The 16,770-nt window shown below is 46.5% G+C and overlaps 2 protein-coding genes across 5 annotated transcripts in view; both read right to left on the bottom strand.

Moving 5' to 3' along the window:
* Window positions 1-16,770, bottom strand: part of LOC133485289 (protocadherin gamma-C5-like) — a 294,682-nt gene that overhangs the window by 251,449 nt on the left and 26,463 nt on the right. The window lies entirely within an intron of this gene.
* Window positions 8,901-12,744, bottom strand: LOC133485151 (protocadherin beta-16-like). The gene has a single exon (XM_061788539.1). The coding sequence runs from the start codon at window positions 11,867-11,869 to the stop codon at window positions 9,425-9,427; it is 2,445 nt and encodes an 814-aa protein (XP_061644523.1). The 5' UTR covers window positions 11,870-12,744; the 3' UTR covers window positions 8,901-9,424.

Here is a 16,770-nt window from a genome sequence, read left to right as displayed (position 1 = left end):
TAGTTAACTGCCAAGGACGGTACGTCTCCGTTGTTCTGCTTGACCGTTGGGTCAGTCGTGCATGGTCACAAACTGCAAAGAGCTCGACAGTTGTGATTTCCCTCGCTATTTACTCTTGATGATTTTTTCATTGAGATCAGGCCAGCCGAAAAGTTGAAGTCAAGGCAGCCGCAAGAACGATCGTTAAGACTGTTACCGTGACATGCCGCCTGTCTGCCAATGTGCTGAGAAGAACAACTTCGAAATAAAAACTTCATATATACCTACATTGGACATAAATGTCATCCCAAAGTCTAAGTAACCTACTATAAACAAAAACAAATCCACTAAGTGGAATGACAAAATATTTGATATACTGACTAAAGTATCAAATGTTTATCATTAAAAGGCAAAAAAAACAACAACAAAAAAACAAGCCACAAAGGAAAATTGATCTACCTCAAGCGGGTCGAAAGAATCGCGAAGCTCGTCATCGAAGTCGCCGGGACTCTTCGCGGGCAGCGTGTCGTCGTCGTAAGAACGCACAAAGTTGAAGTCGCTGGTCCTGGAGCCCGTCGTCAAGTAGGCGTCGTAGTCGTAGGCGCCGCGTAAAGTTCCCGCGCCGTCGACATCGGCGTAATTCGGAGGGAGATACGCGCCGGGGACGGCGACCGCTCCGTCCAACAACAGTCTGGGCTTTCTCCTGCGACAAAAGCTCCCAGCCAGGACCGCCACCATGAAGGTCAGAAAGAAGGTGGACACGGACACCAGCGCCACCAGCAGATACGAGGTGACTTTGGAATTCTTCTCCCGCTCGTCGGAAGAAACGTCCTTCAGTTCCGGCACCTCGGCCAAGTTATCGGAAAGGAGTAAATACACGGAGCAGGTGGCGGAGAGAGGGGGCTGTCCGTTATCTTTCACCGCCACCATCAGGTTCTGTTTCATGCTGTCAGATTGGCCAATGTCCCGCCGGGTCCTGATCTCTCCACTGTGGAGACCGATGGTGAAAAGTCCCGGATCCGTGGCCTTGACGATGCGGTAGGACAGCCGGGCGTTCTGTCCGGAGTCGGCGTCCACCGCTATCACTTTGGACACCACGGATCCTCCGTGCGCAGCTTTGGGGACCAGCTCGGTCATGAAGGAGTCGCCCTCCGGGGCGGGGTACAGTATCTGAGGAGAGTTGTCATTCACGTCCCATATCCACACGCTGACGCTCACGTTGCTGCTAAGCGGAGGAGAACCCTTGTCTCTGGCCACCACGTGGACTCGAAAACTCCTCAGGTCTTCGTAATCCAACGAGCAAGCGGCGCGGACGGCCCCCGTGTCTCCGTCCACCGACACGTAGGAGGACGCCGGGGCGCCGTTCACCTGCGCGCCCGCCGACAGAGAATAAACCACCGTGCCGTTCTGTCTCCGGTCGGGGTCTCGAGCGCCGACCCGACACAAAGCCGAGCCGGCTTTGTTGTTTTCGCTCACGTAGGCGCTGTAGGACTCCCGCTCGAACGCGGGCGGGTTGTCGTTGACGTCGGCGACGGACAGGTGAAGACTTTTCCGGGAGGACAGAGGAGGAGAGCCCTCGTCGCTGGCGCCGATTGTAATGTTGTAATCGGACACCAGTTCGCGGTCCAGCTGGCCGCTAGTCACCAGAGAATAATAGTTCTTGATGGAAGGAACTAAGCGGAAGGGGACGTCTTGTTGGACGGAGCAGCGGACCTGCCCGTTCTGCTCAGAGTCTCTGTCCTGCACGTGAACGATGCCCACCTCGGTGCCAGGCGGCACGTTCTCCGCCACCGCATCGGTCAGCGACTTGATCGTGATAACTGGGGCGTTGTCATTCACATCTGTGATGTCAATGATTAAAGTTGAATAAGAAACTAAGCCAAGACCATCTTTAGCGCTGATTTGCATTTCGTAAGACGATACTTTCTCATAATCAACGACACCAACCACTTTGACGTCACCAGTTTTGGGGTGCAAAGCAAAGACCCGTTTACTATCATCATCAGAAACGTGTAACGCATATGTGATTTCGCTATTTATTCCTTCGTCTGCATCACTCGCGCTCACTGTGATCACCAAAGTATCAACAGGAGAATTTTCTGCCAGACTTGATTCATAGACCGCCTGACTAAATACGGGCGCGTTATCATTCGCGTCCAAAACGGTGACGTGGATGACGACTGTTCCTGATCTCTGAGGGGAGCCGCCATCATTGGCGGTCAGCAAGAGCATCATGTCTGTTTTGTCTTCTCTATCCAATTCCTTGTCTAAGACCAATTCGCAGGACTTTCGTCCACCTGGTTTAGTATTGACATTGAATTTAAAATGATCATTCTGCTGCAAAGTGTAGCTTTGAACAGCATTTTCTCCAATGTCTGCATCGTGTGCTTCTCCGAGAAGAAAACGAGCACCCTTAACCGCTGATTCTCGGATTTAAAATTTGAGTGACTCTTCAATAAAATGTGGTGAATTATCATTAATGTCGACAACACGGATATTAACACGGTGCAGTTCCATTGGGTTTTCCAGGACAAGTTCCTGCTTTAAAACACACGATGCCTTTTTGCCACAAAGATCTTCCCTGTCGATCCTTTCCTGAACAACCAAGTCGCCAGTGTTGAGGTTGATGCCGCAGTGTTGGACGTTGTCGTCTTCCCCATCGATGCGCGCTTTACGAGCAGATAACTGGCCCAAATTTAGTCCCAAATCCTTGGCGATATTCCCGATTGCAGATCCACGTTTCATCTCCTCTGGGATAGAGTAGCTGACGTCTCCGTTGGCGGGGTGGAGGAAAAGGAAAAGAAAAACGAGGCCGCGGCGGAAAGGCCAAAATCTTTTGTTCTCCATTGCACCACAAAAAGATGAATCAACAGAAAAGCAGCAAGATAAATATGATCTCCCCGGATATCCACAGATTTTTTACACCGGAGCCACGCAGCGTCTCGACCAGAGCGACACAAGAATTAAATCCGGTTTGTGTGCGGGCACAAATGGGTGTGAAATTCAAGGACGTTTGTTCATGGGAGCATACTGACATCTAGAGTGCATTTCTTGCAATAACATCCCGTTGCGGATTGTTTTCAGAAACAAAGTTGTAAAATCATTACAATCTTACTGCGGAACTGATTTTGCATCGCGGCTCAGCTCATTTACCAAAATGGCTTTTTCAAAACTGCGTCTTGGAATTCAAGGATAATATTATCAAGACCTGTAGATCACTTGAAAATACTATTGATAAATAGTGACATGTCTTGTAACTTAAAAAAAGCGAGTTTAGCGGAAAAGGTTCAAGTATCAGGGGACAACAGCATGGACATAATTTCAGAACCATGGACAGAGGTGAAAGCAGCGACCAATAAAAGAGCCGCAAAGGGTGGAAAATTTCAGACTTTCTGAACCAGTTGACCGCCTGAACTGCTCATCCTCCAAACTGGTACCACACCGTGTCGACATTTTCGATATCAATCGCAAACAAAGGTTTCCCTCCGAGGGAAAGGAACTGGAACAAACTCCAAATGTCTTGATACATTTCCAAAAGGTTTTACGACACAACTTTCTGCAAATACTTTTCGGTATAAATCGAACACAACAAGAAGCTTCATGGAGATTTTCCTTTTTCACGTGAGCTGATATGCACACGTGTGTGCCAAGTACACATCAATGGGCCGAAACAAGTTTCCGGAATGGTCTGTTCGAAACAAAGATATACTGTAGCAACACCATGGGACACATTTCTAAGAGAGGATTGCAAGAAAATACACAACTGGAGAAGAGTGATGTTTGTTTGTTTGTTTGTTTGTTTGTTTACAATGCCACCCATCCAATGTCTATACTTTAAAAAAAAAAATAATAATAATTCTCACATTCCCCACGCCAAATTAGAATTATGTTGATGTGGCCAATACGCAGTCGTATGACATTCTTGTGCACTGCTGCTGTGTTATTTTTTTTTATTTTGTATTTTTTTTTTGCTCAAGTGAATTTACAAGTCTAGTGATCTAAAACAGCTGCAACAAAATGACATCATCCAAACAAATGTAAGGACAGTCCAGAAAGAAAGTAATGAACATCTATCAGTATGGAAAGGGTTACAAACGCTTGAGGATTCCACTGAACCAGAAGAGCCATGATCCTCACATGGACAAAAAAAAAATGGAACAGTGGTGAACCTTCCCAGGAGTGGCCGGCCTACAAAGATTACCCCAAGAGAACAAGAATGACTCATCCAGGAGGCCACAAAGGAACTCAGGACAACGAGGAGAGAACTGCAGGCCTCCTTTGCCTCAGTTAAGGTCAGTGTTCAGGACACAACAATAAGGAAGACTGCAGGGCAAAAATGGCATCCATGGCAGAGTTCCCAAGCCAAAACCACTGCAAACCAAAAACAACAAAGGTTCAGCTTACTTTTGCAAAAAAAAACAAAAAAACATTGAATGATTCCCAAGATTTTCGGGAGGAAGTTATATGGACAGAGGAGATGAAAGTTCAACTTTTGGGAAGATGTGTGTCTCGTTAGAGCACAGCATTTCAGAAAAAAAGAACATTCTACCAAGACTCAAACGTGGTGGTCGTGTGACGGTCTTGGGCTGCTTTGCTCCTTCAGGACCTGGACAACTTGCTGTGATGAATGGAACCATGAATTCTGCTCATTCACAGAAAATCCTGAAGGAGATTGTTCAGCCATTAGTTTGTTCAGACATGCCGTTCGTTTCGTTTTGCATAAAGGGATTCAAGACCTAAAAAAAGAGTTAGGTGCTTGGTGATTAACCATATTTCATCAAACCGCAACAGTTTGGGGCGACTTGTCCACCAGCATATTGTCATTGCCGTTGTAATGTGCGGTGTGCATGCTAACGCAATGTTAACATTGTAACTGTGTGGAGATGACGCACAGTAAGTCTTCTTCTTCTTCTTTTCCTTTCGGCTTGTCCCGTTAGGGGTCGCCACAGCGCGTCATCCTTTCCCATGAGAGCCTATCTCCTGCATCCTCCTCTCGAACACCAACTGCCATCATGTCTTCCCTCACGACATCCATCAACCTTCTCTTTGGTCTTCCTCTAGCTCTCTTGCCTGGCAGCTCCATCCTCATCATCCTTCTACCAATATACTCACTCTCTCTCCTCTGGACGTCTCCAAACCATTGAAGTCTGCTCTCTCTAACTTTGTCTCCAAAACATCAAACCTTGGCTGTCCCTCTGATGAGCTCTTTTCTAATTTTATCCAACCTGGTCACTCCGAGAGCGAACCTCAACATCTTCATTTCCGCCACCTCCAGCTCTGCTTCCTGTTTTCTCTTCAGTGCCACTGTCTCTAATCCGTACATCATGGCTGGCCTCACCACTGTTTTATAAACTTTGCCGTCCATCCTAGCAGAGACTCTTCTGTCACATAACACACCTGACACCTTCCTCCACCCGTTCCAACCTGCTTGGACCCGTTTCTTCACTTCCTGACCACACTCACCATTGCTCTGGACGGTTGACCCCAAGTATTTAAAGTCCTCTACCCTTGCCATCTCTTCTCCCTGTAGCCTCATTCTTCCCCCACCACCCCTCTCATTCATGCACATATATTCTGTTTTACTTCGGCTAATCTTCATTCCTCTTCTTTCCAGTGCATGCCTCCATCTTTCTAACTGTTCCTCCAGCTGCTCCCTGCTTTCACTGCAGATCACAATGTCATCTGCAAACATCATGGTCCACGGGGTTCCAGTCTAACCTCATCTGTCAGCCTATCCATCACCACTGCAAAAAGGAAGGGGCTCAGGGCTGATCCCTGATGCAGTCCCACGTCCACCTTAAATTCTTCTGTCACACCGACAGCACACCTCACCGCTGTTCTGCTGCCCTCGTACATGTCCTGTATTATTCTAACATACTTCTCTGCCACTCCAGACTTCCGCATGCAGTACCACAGTTCCTCTCTGGGTACTCTGTCATAGGCTTTCTCTAGATCTACAAAGACACAATGTAGCTCCTTCTGACCTCTGTACTTTTCCATCAACATCCTCAAGGCAAATAATGCATCTGTGGTACTCTTTCTAGGCATGAAACCATACTGTTGCTCGCAAATACTCACTTCTGTCCTGAGTCTAGCCTCCACTACTCTTTCCCATAACTTCATTGTGTGGCTCATCAACTTTATTCCTCTATAGTTGCTACAGCTCTGCACATCACCTTTGTTCTTAAAAATGGGCACCAGTACACTTTTCCTCCATTCCTCAGGCATCTTCTCACGCACTAGAATTCTATTGAACAAGCTGGTCAAAAACTCCACAGCCACCTCTCCTAGATGCTTCCATACCTCCACAGGAATGTCATCAGGACCAACTGCCTTTCCATTTTTCATTCTCTTTAATGCCTTTCTAACTTCCCCCTTACTAATCATTGCCACTTCCTGGTCCACCACACTTGCCTCTTCTACTCTCCCTTCTCTATCATTTTCCTCATTCATCAACTCCTCGAAGTATTCTTTCCATCTACCTAGCACACTGCTGGCACCAGACAACATATTTCCATCTCTATCCTTAATCACCCTAACCTGCTGCACATCCTTCCCATCTCTATCCCTCTGTCTGGCCAGCCTGTATAGATCCTTTTCTCCTTCTTTAGTGTCCAACCTGCCATACATGTCATCATATGCCTCTTGTTTTGCCTTTGCCACCTCTACCTTTGCCCTGTGTCGCATCTCAATGTATTCCTTTCGCCTCTCCTCGGTCCTCTCAGTGTCCCACTTCTTCTTAGCTAACCGTTTTCCTTGTATGATTTCCTGTACTGTGAGGTTCCACCACCAAGTCTCCTTCTCTCCTTTCCTGCCAGAAGATACACCAAGTACTCTCCTGCCTGCTTCTCTGATCACCTTGGCTGCAGTGGTCCAGTCTTCTGGAAGCTCTTCCCGTCCACCGAGAGCCTGTATCACCTCTTCCCGAAAAGCTGCACAACACTCGTCCTGTCTCAGCTTCCACCACATGGTTCTCTTCTCTGCCTTTGTCTTCCTAATTTTCCTCCCCACCACCAGAGTCATCTTACACACCACCATCCTATGCTGTCTAGCCACACTCTCCCCTACCACTACCTTACAGTTGGTAACCTCCTTCAGATTACATCGTCTGCACAAGATGTAATCCACCTGTGTGCTTCTACCTCCGCTCTTGTAGGTCACCCTATGTTCGTGCCTCTTCTGGAAAAAAGTGTTCACTACAGCCATTTGCATCCTTGTTGCAAAGTCTACCACCATCTGTCCCTCCAAGTTCCTTTCCTGGATACCGTACTTACCCATCACTTCTTCATCACCCTTATTACCTTCACCAACATGTCCATTACAATCTGCACCAATTACGACTCTCTCTCTGTCTGGGATGCTCAGAACTACATCATCTAGCTCCTTCCAGAATTTCTCTTTCACCTCTAGGTCACATCCTACCTGTGGGGCATAGCCACTAATCACATTACACATAACACCCTCAATTTCAAATTTCAGCCTCATCACTCGATCTGATACTCTTTTCACCTCCAAGACATTCTTAGCCAACTCTTCTTTTAAAATAACCCCGACTCCATTTCTCTTCCCATCTACACCATGGTAAAATAATTTAAAACCTGCCCCTAAACTTCTAGCCTTACTGCCTTTCCACCTGGTCTCCTGGACACACAATATATCAACCTTTCTCCTAATCATCATGTCAACCAACTCCCGAGATTTTCCTGTCATAGTCCCAACATTCAAAGTCCCCACATTCAGTTCTAGGCTCTGTGTTTTCCTCTTCTCTTTCTGCCGAAGAACCCGCTTTCCACCTCTTCTTCTTCTTCTTCTTTGACTTCGACTTCGACCCACAGTAGCTGAATTTCCAACAGCGCCCTGCAGGTTGACGGCGCCGGTGGCGGACGTTGTTAACCCGGGCCACGACCGATCCGGTATGGAATTCTTTGGATGAACGCTCATATTTGTTTGGCAAGGTTTTAAGCCGGATGCCCTTCCTGACGCAACCCTCTGCATTTATCCGGGCTTGGGACCGACCTACAGTTTGCACTGACTTGTGCCCCCTATAGGGCTGCATTAGATGACGCACAGTAAGTGTGGCCCTTTAATGAGTTGCTTTATATGAACTAAATGATTTCGATTTTGTTTTGTTTTGTTTTTTTTCTGTTGGGAGTTTTGTCGAGGAGTTCATGAGTGCGTCAGAGAGCCACAAACCCACGCAAGCACGCAAGATGGCCAAACAAACCCTCCGACTTGGTTCGTCAAGACGAGACTTCATATTAATCGCGCAAGTGAGAGGAACAGCCGCCGAAGATGGACGTGGGGACATTTCTGCCAGAGTGTTGGGAGACAATAAACTCTCAATTCAAGTCTGACATTTTGTATTTTGCTCATCACAGTTTTTGTTGTGGTTGAGGTATATGTGTTATGCTTCATTTTGGGTTTTGAAAAATCGAATTCGATAGTTACGGACCGATCTAACGTAACGACCATATCGAAACTAAACCATTTAACAAGGATGGGGTTAGTTAAAAAGAATTACCTGGAAACTAGAAAAAAGGAAATATAGAGGTACAATGAGAAAAAAGCTGAAAATTAGTTGGTTTTGTTACCTCCCAATACTGTATTGTCATACGTTGGATACATTAGAATGTTTTAACCAGCATGAAATGATAATGAGAAAGATTTGAGTGTATAAAAATTCTAAGTAGGGCCACACGATTATAGCCAAAATAATAATCAGGATTCTATTGATCAATGTCGTAATCATGATTATTAGTCACAAGTATTCCTCATGTATTCTTCGGGAAAAATCTTCATTTTTATTGTACTACTTTCCAACGATCAATATGTAACAGTGTTTAGTTCAAAATGATTCTTCAAATAAGAATACATGGTAGATAATTAAAAAAAATTAAACCCCGCCCCCCCACCCCCCAATTCTGTTTTACCAAAGGCTAACTGAAGAAAATGTGCTATTACAAAGTGCAGTCATGAATTGCAACTTAATGGACGCAAATATAGTTAATGCAAAACATTAGGCTGTAAGCACAGACTTTTTGTTGGAAAATCCCCGTCGTCAATATAGTTAACTGCCAAGGACGGTACGTCTCCGTTGTTCTGCTTGACCGTTGGGTCAGTCGTGCATGGTCACAAACTGCAAAGAGCTCGACAGTTGTGATTTCCCTCGCTATTTACTCTTGATGATTTTTTCATTGAGATCAGGCCAGCCGAAAAGTTGAAGTCAAGGCAGCCGCAAGAACGATCGTTAAGACTGTTACCGTGACATGCCGCCTGTCTGCCAATGTGCTGAGAAGAACAACTTCGAAATAAAAACTTCATATATACCTACATTGGACATAAATGTCATCCCAAAGTCTAAGTAACCTACTATAAACAAAAACAAATCCACTAAGTGGAATGACAAAATATTTGATATACTGACTAAAGTATCAAATGTTTATCATTAAAAGGCAAAAAAAACAACAACAAAAAAACAAGCCACAAAGGAAAATTGATCTACCTCAAGCGGGTCGAAAGAATCGCGAAGCTCGTCATCGAAGTCGCCGGGACTCTTCGCGGGCAGCGTGTCGTCGTCGTAAGAACGCACAAAGTTGAAGTCGCTGGTCCTGGAGCCCGTCGTCAAGTAGGCGTCGTAGTCGTAGGCGCCGCGTAAAGTTCCCGCGCCGTCGACATCGGCGTAATTCGGAGGGAGATACGCGCCGGGGACGGCGACCGCTCCGTCCAACAACAGTCTGGGCTTTCTCCTGCGACAAAAGCTCCCAGCCAGGACCGCCACCATGAAGGTCAGAAAGAAGGTGGACACGGACACCAGCGCCACCAGCAGATACGAGGTGACTTTGGAATTCTTCTCCCGCTCGTCGGAAGAAACGTCCTTCAGTTCCGGCACCTCGGCCAAGTTATCGGAAAGGAGTAAATACACGGAGCAGGTGGCGGAGAGAGGGGGCTGTCCGTTATCTTTCACCGCCACCATCAGGTTCTGTTTCATGCTGTCAGATTGGCCAATGTCCCGCCGGGTCCTGATCTCTCCACTGTGGAGACCGATGGTGAAAAGTCCCGGATCCGTGGCCTTGACGATGTGATAGGACAGCCGGGCGTTCTGTCCGGAGTCGGCGTCCACCGCTATCACTTTGGACACCACGGAGCCTCCGTGCGCAGCTTTGGGGACCAGCTCGGTCATGAAGGAGTCGCCCTCCGGGGCGGGGTACAGTATCTGAGGAGAGTTGTCATTCACGTCCCATATCCACACGCTGACGCTCACGTTGCTGCTCAGCGGAGGAGAACCCTTGTCTCTGGCCACCACGTGGACTCGAAAACTCCTCAGGTCTTCGTAATCCAACGAGCAAGCGGCGCGGACGGCCCCCGTGTCTCCGTCCACCGACACGTAGGAGGACGCCGGGGCGCCGTTCACCTGCGCGCCCGCCGACAGAGAATAAACCACCGTGCCGTTCTGTCTCCGGTCGGGGTCTCGAGCGCCGACCCGACACAAAGCCGAGCCGGCTTTGTTGTTTTCGCTCACGTAGGCGCTGTAGGACTCCCGCTCGAACGCGGGCGGGTTGTCGTTGACGTCGGCGACGGACAGGTGAAGACTTTTCCGGGAGGACAGAGGAGGAGAGCCCTCGTCGCTGGCGCCGATTGTAATGTTGTAATCGGACACCAGTTCGCGGTCCAGCTGGCCGCTAGTCACCAGAGAATAATAGTTCTTGATGGAAGGAACTAAGCGGAAGGGGACGTCTTGTTGGACGGAGCAGCGGACCTGCCCGTTCTGCTCAGAGTCTCTGTCCTGCACGTGAACGATGCCCACCTCGGTGCCAGGCGGCACGTTCTCCGCCACCGCATCGGTCAGCGACTTGATCGTGATAACTGGGGCGTTGTCATTGACGTCAATAAGATTTATAATTAAAGAACAGTAAGAAATTAATCCTGGACCATCTACCGCACTTATTTGCATTTCGTAAGATGATACTTTCTCATAATCAACAACACCAGCTACTCTCACTTCTCCAGTTTTGGGGTGTAAAGTAAAAATATTGCTATTGTCATCAGAAACATGGTCAAATGCGAAAGTGATTTCGCTATTTATTCCTTCGTCTGCATCACTCGCGCTCACTGTGATCACCAAAGTATCAACAGGAGAATTTTCTGCCAGACTTGATTCATAGACCGCTTGACTAAATACGGGCACGTTATCATTCGCGTCCAAAACGGTGACGTGGATGACGACTGTTCCTGATCTCTGAGGGGAGCCGCCATCATTGGCGGTCAGCAAGAGCATCATGTCTGTTTTGTCTTCTCTATCCAATTCCTTGTCTAAGACCAATTCACAGTACTTTCGTCCACCTGCTTTAGTATTGACAATTAATTTAAAATGATCGTTCTGCTGCAATCTGTAGCTTTGAACAGCATTTTCTCCAATGTCTGCATCGTGTGCTTCTCTCAGATGAAAACGCTCCCCCTTGTCTGCCGACTCACGAATTTCTAATTTGAGTGAATCTTCATTAAACTGTGGAGAATTATCATTAATGTCGACAACACGGATATTAACACGGTGCAGTTCCATTGGGTTTTCCAGGACAAGTTCCTGCTTTAAAACACACGATGCCTTTTTGCCACAAAGATCTTCCCTGTCGATCCTTTCCTGAACAACCAAGTCGCCAGTGTTGAGGTTGATGCCGCAGTGTTGGACGTTGTCGTCTTCCCCATCGATGCGCGCTTTACGAGCAGATAACTGGCCCAAATTGAGTCCCAAATCCTTGGCGATATTCCCGATTGCAGATCCACGTTTCATCTCCTCTGGGATAGAGTAGCTGACGTCTCCGTTGGCGGGGTGGAGGAAAAGGAAAAGAAAAACGAGGCCGCGGCGGAAAGACGCAAATCTTTTGTTCTCCATTGCACCACAAAAAGATGAATCAACAGAAAAGCAGCAAGATAAATATGATCTCCCCGGATATCCACAGATTTTTTACACCGGAGCCACGCAGCGTCTCGACCAGAGCGACACAAGAATTAAATCCGGTTTGTGTGCGGGCACAAATGGGTGTGAAATTCAAGGACGTTTGTTCATGGGAGCATACTGACATCTAGAGTGCATTTCTTGCAATAACATCCCGTTGCGGATTGTTTTCAGAAACAAAGTTGTAAAATCATTACAATCTTACTGCGGAACTGATTTTGCATCGCGGCTCAGCTCATTTACCAAAATGGCTTTTTCAAAACTGCGTCTTGGAATTCAAGGATAATATTATCAAGACCTGTAGATCACTTGAAAATACTATTGATAAATAGTGACATGTCTTGTAACTTAAAAAAAGCGAGTTTAGCGGAAAAGGTTCAAGTATCAGGGGACAACAGCATGGACATAATTTCAGAACCATGGACAGAGGTGAAAGCAGCGACCAATAAAAGAGCCGCAAAGGGTGGAAAATTTCAGACTTTCTGAACCAGTTGACCGCCTGAACTGCTCATCCTCCAAACTGGTACCACACCGTGTCGACATTTTCGATATCAATCGCAAACAAAGGTTTCCCTCCGAGGGAAAGGAACTGGAACAAACTCCAAATGTCTTGATACATTTCCAAAAGGTTTTACGACATAAAACGGTATAAATCGAACACAACAAGAAGCTTCATGGAGATTTTCCTTTTCCCACGTGAGCTGATATGCACACGTGTGTGCAAAGTACACATCAATGGGCCGAAACAAGTTTCCGGAATGGTCTGTTCGAAACAAAGATATACTGTAGCAACACCATGGGACACATTTCTAAGAGAGGATTGCAAGAAAATACACAACTGGAGAAGAGTGATGTTTGTTTGTTTGTTTGTTTACAATGCCACCCATCCAATGTCTATACTTTAAAAAAAAATAATAATAATTCTCACATTCCCCACGCCAAATTAGAATTATGTCGATGTGGCCAATACGCAGTCGTATGACATTCTTGTGCACTGCTGCTGTGTTATTTTTTTTTATTTTGTATTTTTTTTTTGCTAAAGTGAATTTACAAGTCTAGTGATCTAAAACAGCTGCAACAAAATGACATCATCCAAACAAATGTAAGGACAGTCCAGAAAGAAAGTAATGAACATCTATCAGTATGGAAAGGGTTACAAACGCTTGAGGATTCCACTGAACCAGAAGAGCCATGATCCTCACATGGACAAAAAAAAAATGGAACAGTGGTGAACCTTCCCAGGAGTGGCCGGCCTACAAAGATTACCCCAAGAGAACAAGAATGACTCATCCAGGAGGCCACAAAGGAACTCAGGACAACGAGGAGAGAACTGCAGGCCTCCTTTGCCTCAGTTAAGGTCAGTGTTCAGGACACAACAATAAGGAAGACTGCAGGGCAAAAATGGCATCCATGGCAGAGTTCCCAAGCCAAAACCACTGCAAACCAAAAACAACAAAGCTTCAGCTTACTTTTGCAAAAAAAAAACAAAAAAAAAACATTGAATGATTCCCAAGATTTTCGGGAGGAAGTTATATGGACAGAGGAGATGAAAGTTCAACTTTTGGGAAGATGTGTGTCTCGTTAGAGCACAGCATTTCAGAAAAAAAGAACATTCTACCAAGACTCAAACGTGGTGGTCGTGTGACGGTCTTGGGCTGCTTTGCTCCTTCAGGACCTGGACAACTTGCTGTGATGAATGGAACCATGAATTCTGCTCATTCACAGAAAATCCTGAAGGAGATTGTTCAGCCATTAGTTTGTTCAGACATGCCGTTCGTTTCGTTTTGCATAAAGGGATTCAAGACCTAAAAAAAGAGTTAGGTGCTTGGTGATTAACCATATTTCATCAAACCGCAACAGTTTGGGTCGACTTGTCCACCAGCATATTGTCATTGCCGTTGTAATGTGCGGTGTGCATGCTAACGCAATGTTAACATTGTAACTGTGTGGAGATGACGCACAGTAAGTCTTCTTCTTCTTCTTTTCCTTTCGGCTTGTCCCGTTAGGGGTCGCCACAGCGCGTCATCCTTTTCCATGAGAGCCTATCTCCTGCATCCTCCTCTCGAACACCAACTGCCATCATGTCTTCCCTCACGACATCCATCAACCTTCTCTTTGGTCTTCCTCTAGCTCTCTTGCCTGGCAGCTCCATCCTCATCATCCTTCTACCAATGTACTCACTATTTCTCCTCTGGACGTGTCCAAACCATCGAAGTCTGCTCTCTCTAACTTTGTCTCCAAAACATCAAACCTTGGCTGTCCCTCTGATGAGCTCATTTCTAATTTTATCCAACCTGGTCACTCCGAGAGCGAACCTCAACATCTTCATTTCCGCCACCTCCAGCTCTGCTTCCTGTTTTCTCTTCAGTGCCACTGTCTCTAATCCGTACATCATGGCTGGCCTCACCACTGTTTTATAAACTTTGCCCTTCATCCTAGCAGAGACTCTTCTGTCACATAACACACCTGACACCTTCCTCCACCCGTTCCAACCTGCTTGGACCCGTTTCTTCACTTCCTGACCACACTCACCATTGCTCTGGACGGTTGACCCCAAGTATTTAAAGTCCTCTACCCTTGCCATCTCTTCTCCCTGTAGCCTCATTCTTCCCCCACCACCCCTCTCATTCATGCACATATATTCTGTTTTACTTCGGCTAATCTTCATTCCTCTTCTTTCCAGTGCATGCCTCCATCTTTCTAACTGTTCCTCCAGCTGCTCCCTGCTTTCACTGCAGATCACAATGTCATCTGCAAACATCATGGTCCACGGGGATTCCAGTCTAACCTCATCTGTCAGCCTATCCATCACCACTGCAAAAAGGAAGGGGCTCAGGGCTGATCCCTGATGCAGTCCCACGTCCACCTTAAATTCTTCTGTCACACCGACAGCACACCTCACCGCTGTTCTGCTGCCCTCGAACATGTCCTGTATTATTCTAACATACTTCTCTGCCACTCCAGACTTCCGCATGCAGTACCACAGTTCCTCTCTGGGTACTCTGTCATAGGCTTTCTCTAGATCTACAAAGACACAATGTAGCTCCTTCTGACCTTCTCTGTACTTTTCCATCAACATCCTCAAGGCAGATAATGCATCTGTGGTACTCTTTCTAGGCATGAAACCATACTGTTGCTCGCAAATACTCACTTCTGTCCTGAGTCTTGCCTCCACTACTCTTTGCCATAACTTCATTGTGTGGCTCATCAACTTTATTCCTCTATAGTTGCCGCAGCTCTGCACATCACCTTTGTTCTTAAAAATGGGCACCAGTACACTTTTCCTCCATTCCTCAGGCATCTTCTCACGCACTAGAATTCTATTGAACAAGCTGGTCAAAAACTCCACAGCCACCTCTCCTAGATGCTTCCATACCTCCACAGGAATGTCATCAGGACCAACAGCCTTTCCATTTTTCATCCTCTTTAATGCCTTTCTAACTTCCCCCTTACTAATCATTGCCACTTCCTGGTCCACCACACTTGCCTCTTCTACTCTCCCTTCTCTATCATTTTCCTCATTCATCAACTCCTCGAAGTATTCTTTCCATCTACCTAGCACACTGCTGGCACCAGACAACATATTTCCATCTCTATCCTTAATCACCCTAACCTGCTGCACATCCTTCCCATCTCTATCCCTCTGTCTGGCCAGCCTGTATAGATCCTTTTCTCCTTCTTTAGTGTCCAACCTGCCATACATGTCATCATATGCCTCTTGTTTTGCCTTTGCCACCTCTACCTTTGCCCTGTGTCGCATCTCAATGTATTCCTTTCGCCTCTCCTCGGTCCTCTCAGTGTCCCACTTCTTCTTAGCTAACCGTTTTCCTTGTATGATTTCCTGTACTGTGAGGTTCCACCACCAAGTCTCCTTCTCTCCTTTCCTGCCAGAAGATACACCAAGTACTCTCCTGCCTGCTTCTCTGATCACCTTGGCTGCAGTGGTCCAGTCTTCTGGAAGCTCTTCCCGTCCACCGAGAGCCTGTATCACCTCTTCCCGAAAAGCTGCACAACACTCGTCCTGTCTCAGCTTCCACCACATGGTTCTCTTCTCTGCCTTTGTCTTCCTAATTTTCCTCCCCACCACCAGAGTCATCTTACACACCACCATCCTATGCTGTCTAGCCACACTCTCCCCTACCACTACCTTACAGTTGGTAACCTCCTTCAGATTACATCGTCTGCACAAGATGTAATCCACCTGTGTGCTTCTACCTCCGCTCTTGTAGGTCACCCTATGTTCGTGCCTCTTCTGGAAAAAAGTGTTCACTACAGCCATTTGCATCCTTGTTGCAAAGTCTACCACCATCTGTCCCTCCAAGTTCCTTTCCTGGATACCGTACTTACCCATCACTTCTTCATCACCCTTATTACCTTCACCAACATGTCCATTACAATCTGCACCAATTACGACTCTCTCTCTGTCTGGGATGCTCAGAACTACATCATCTAGCTCCTTCCAGAATTTCTCTTTCACCTCTAGGTCACATCCTACCTGTGGGGCATAGCCACTAATCACATTACACATAACACCCTCAATTTCAAATTTCAGCCTCATCACTCGATCTGATACTCTTTTCACCTCCAAGACATTCTTAGCCAACTCTTCTTTTAAAATAACCCCGACTCCATTTCTCTTCCCATCTACACCATGGTAAAATAATTTAAACCCTGCCCCTAAACTTCTAGCCTTACTGCCTTTCCACCTGGTCTCCTGGACACACAATATATCAACCTTTCTCCTAATCATCATGTCAACCAACTCCCGAGATTTTCCTGTCATAGTCCCAACATTCAAAGTCCCCACATTCAGTTCTAGGCTCTGTGTTTTCCTCTTC

The sequence above is a fragment of the Phyllopteryx taeniolatus genome, chromosome 10 (assembly GCF_024500385.1).
Source record: "Phyllopteryx taeniolatus isolate TA_2022b chromosome 10, UOR_Ptae_1.2, whole genome shotgun sequence".
NCBI classification, from domain to species: domain Eukaryota; kingdom Metazoa; phylum Chordata; class Actinopteri; order Syngnathiformes; family Syngnathidae; genus Phyllopteryx; species Phyllopteryx taeniolatus.
The sequence above is the reverse complement of the archived record's forward strand: the minus strand, read 5'-3'. Positions and strand labels throughout refer to the sequence as shown.

Bases quoted from the DNA above. Each gene is read 5' to 3' on its own strand.
- LOC133485151 (XM_061788539.1), bottom strand. From the start codon at position 11,869: ATGGAGAACAAAAGATTTGCGTCTTTCCGCCGCGGCCTCGTTTTTCTT.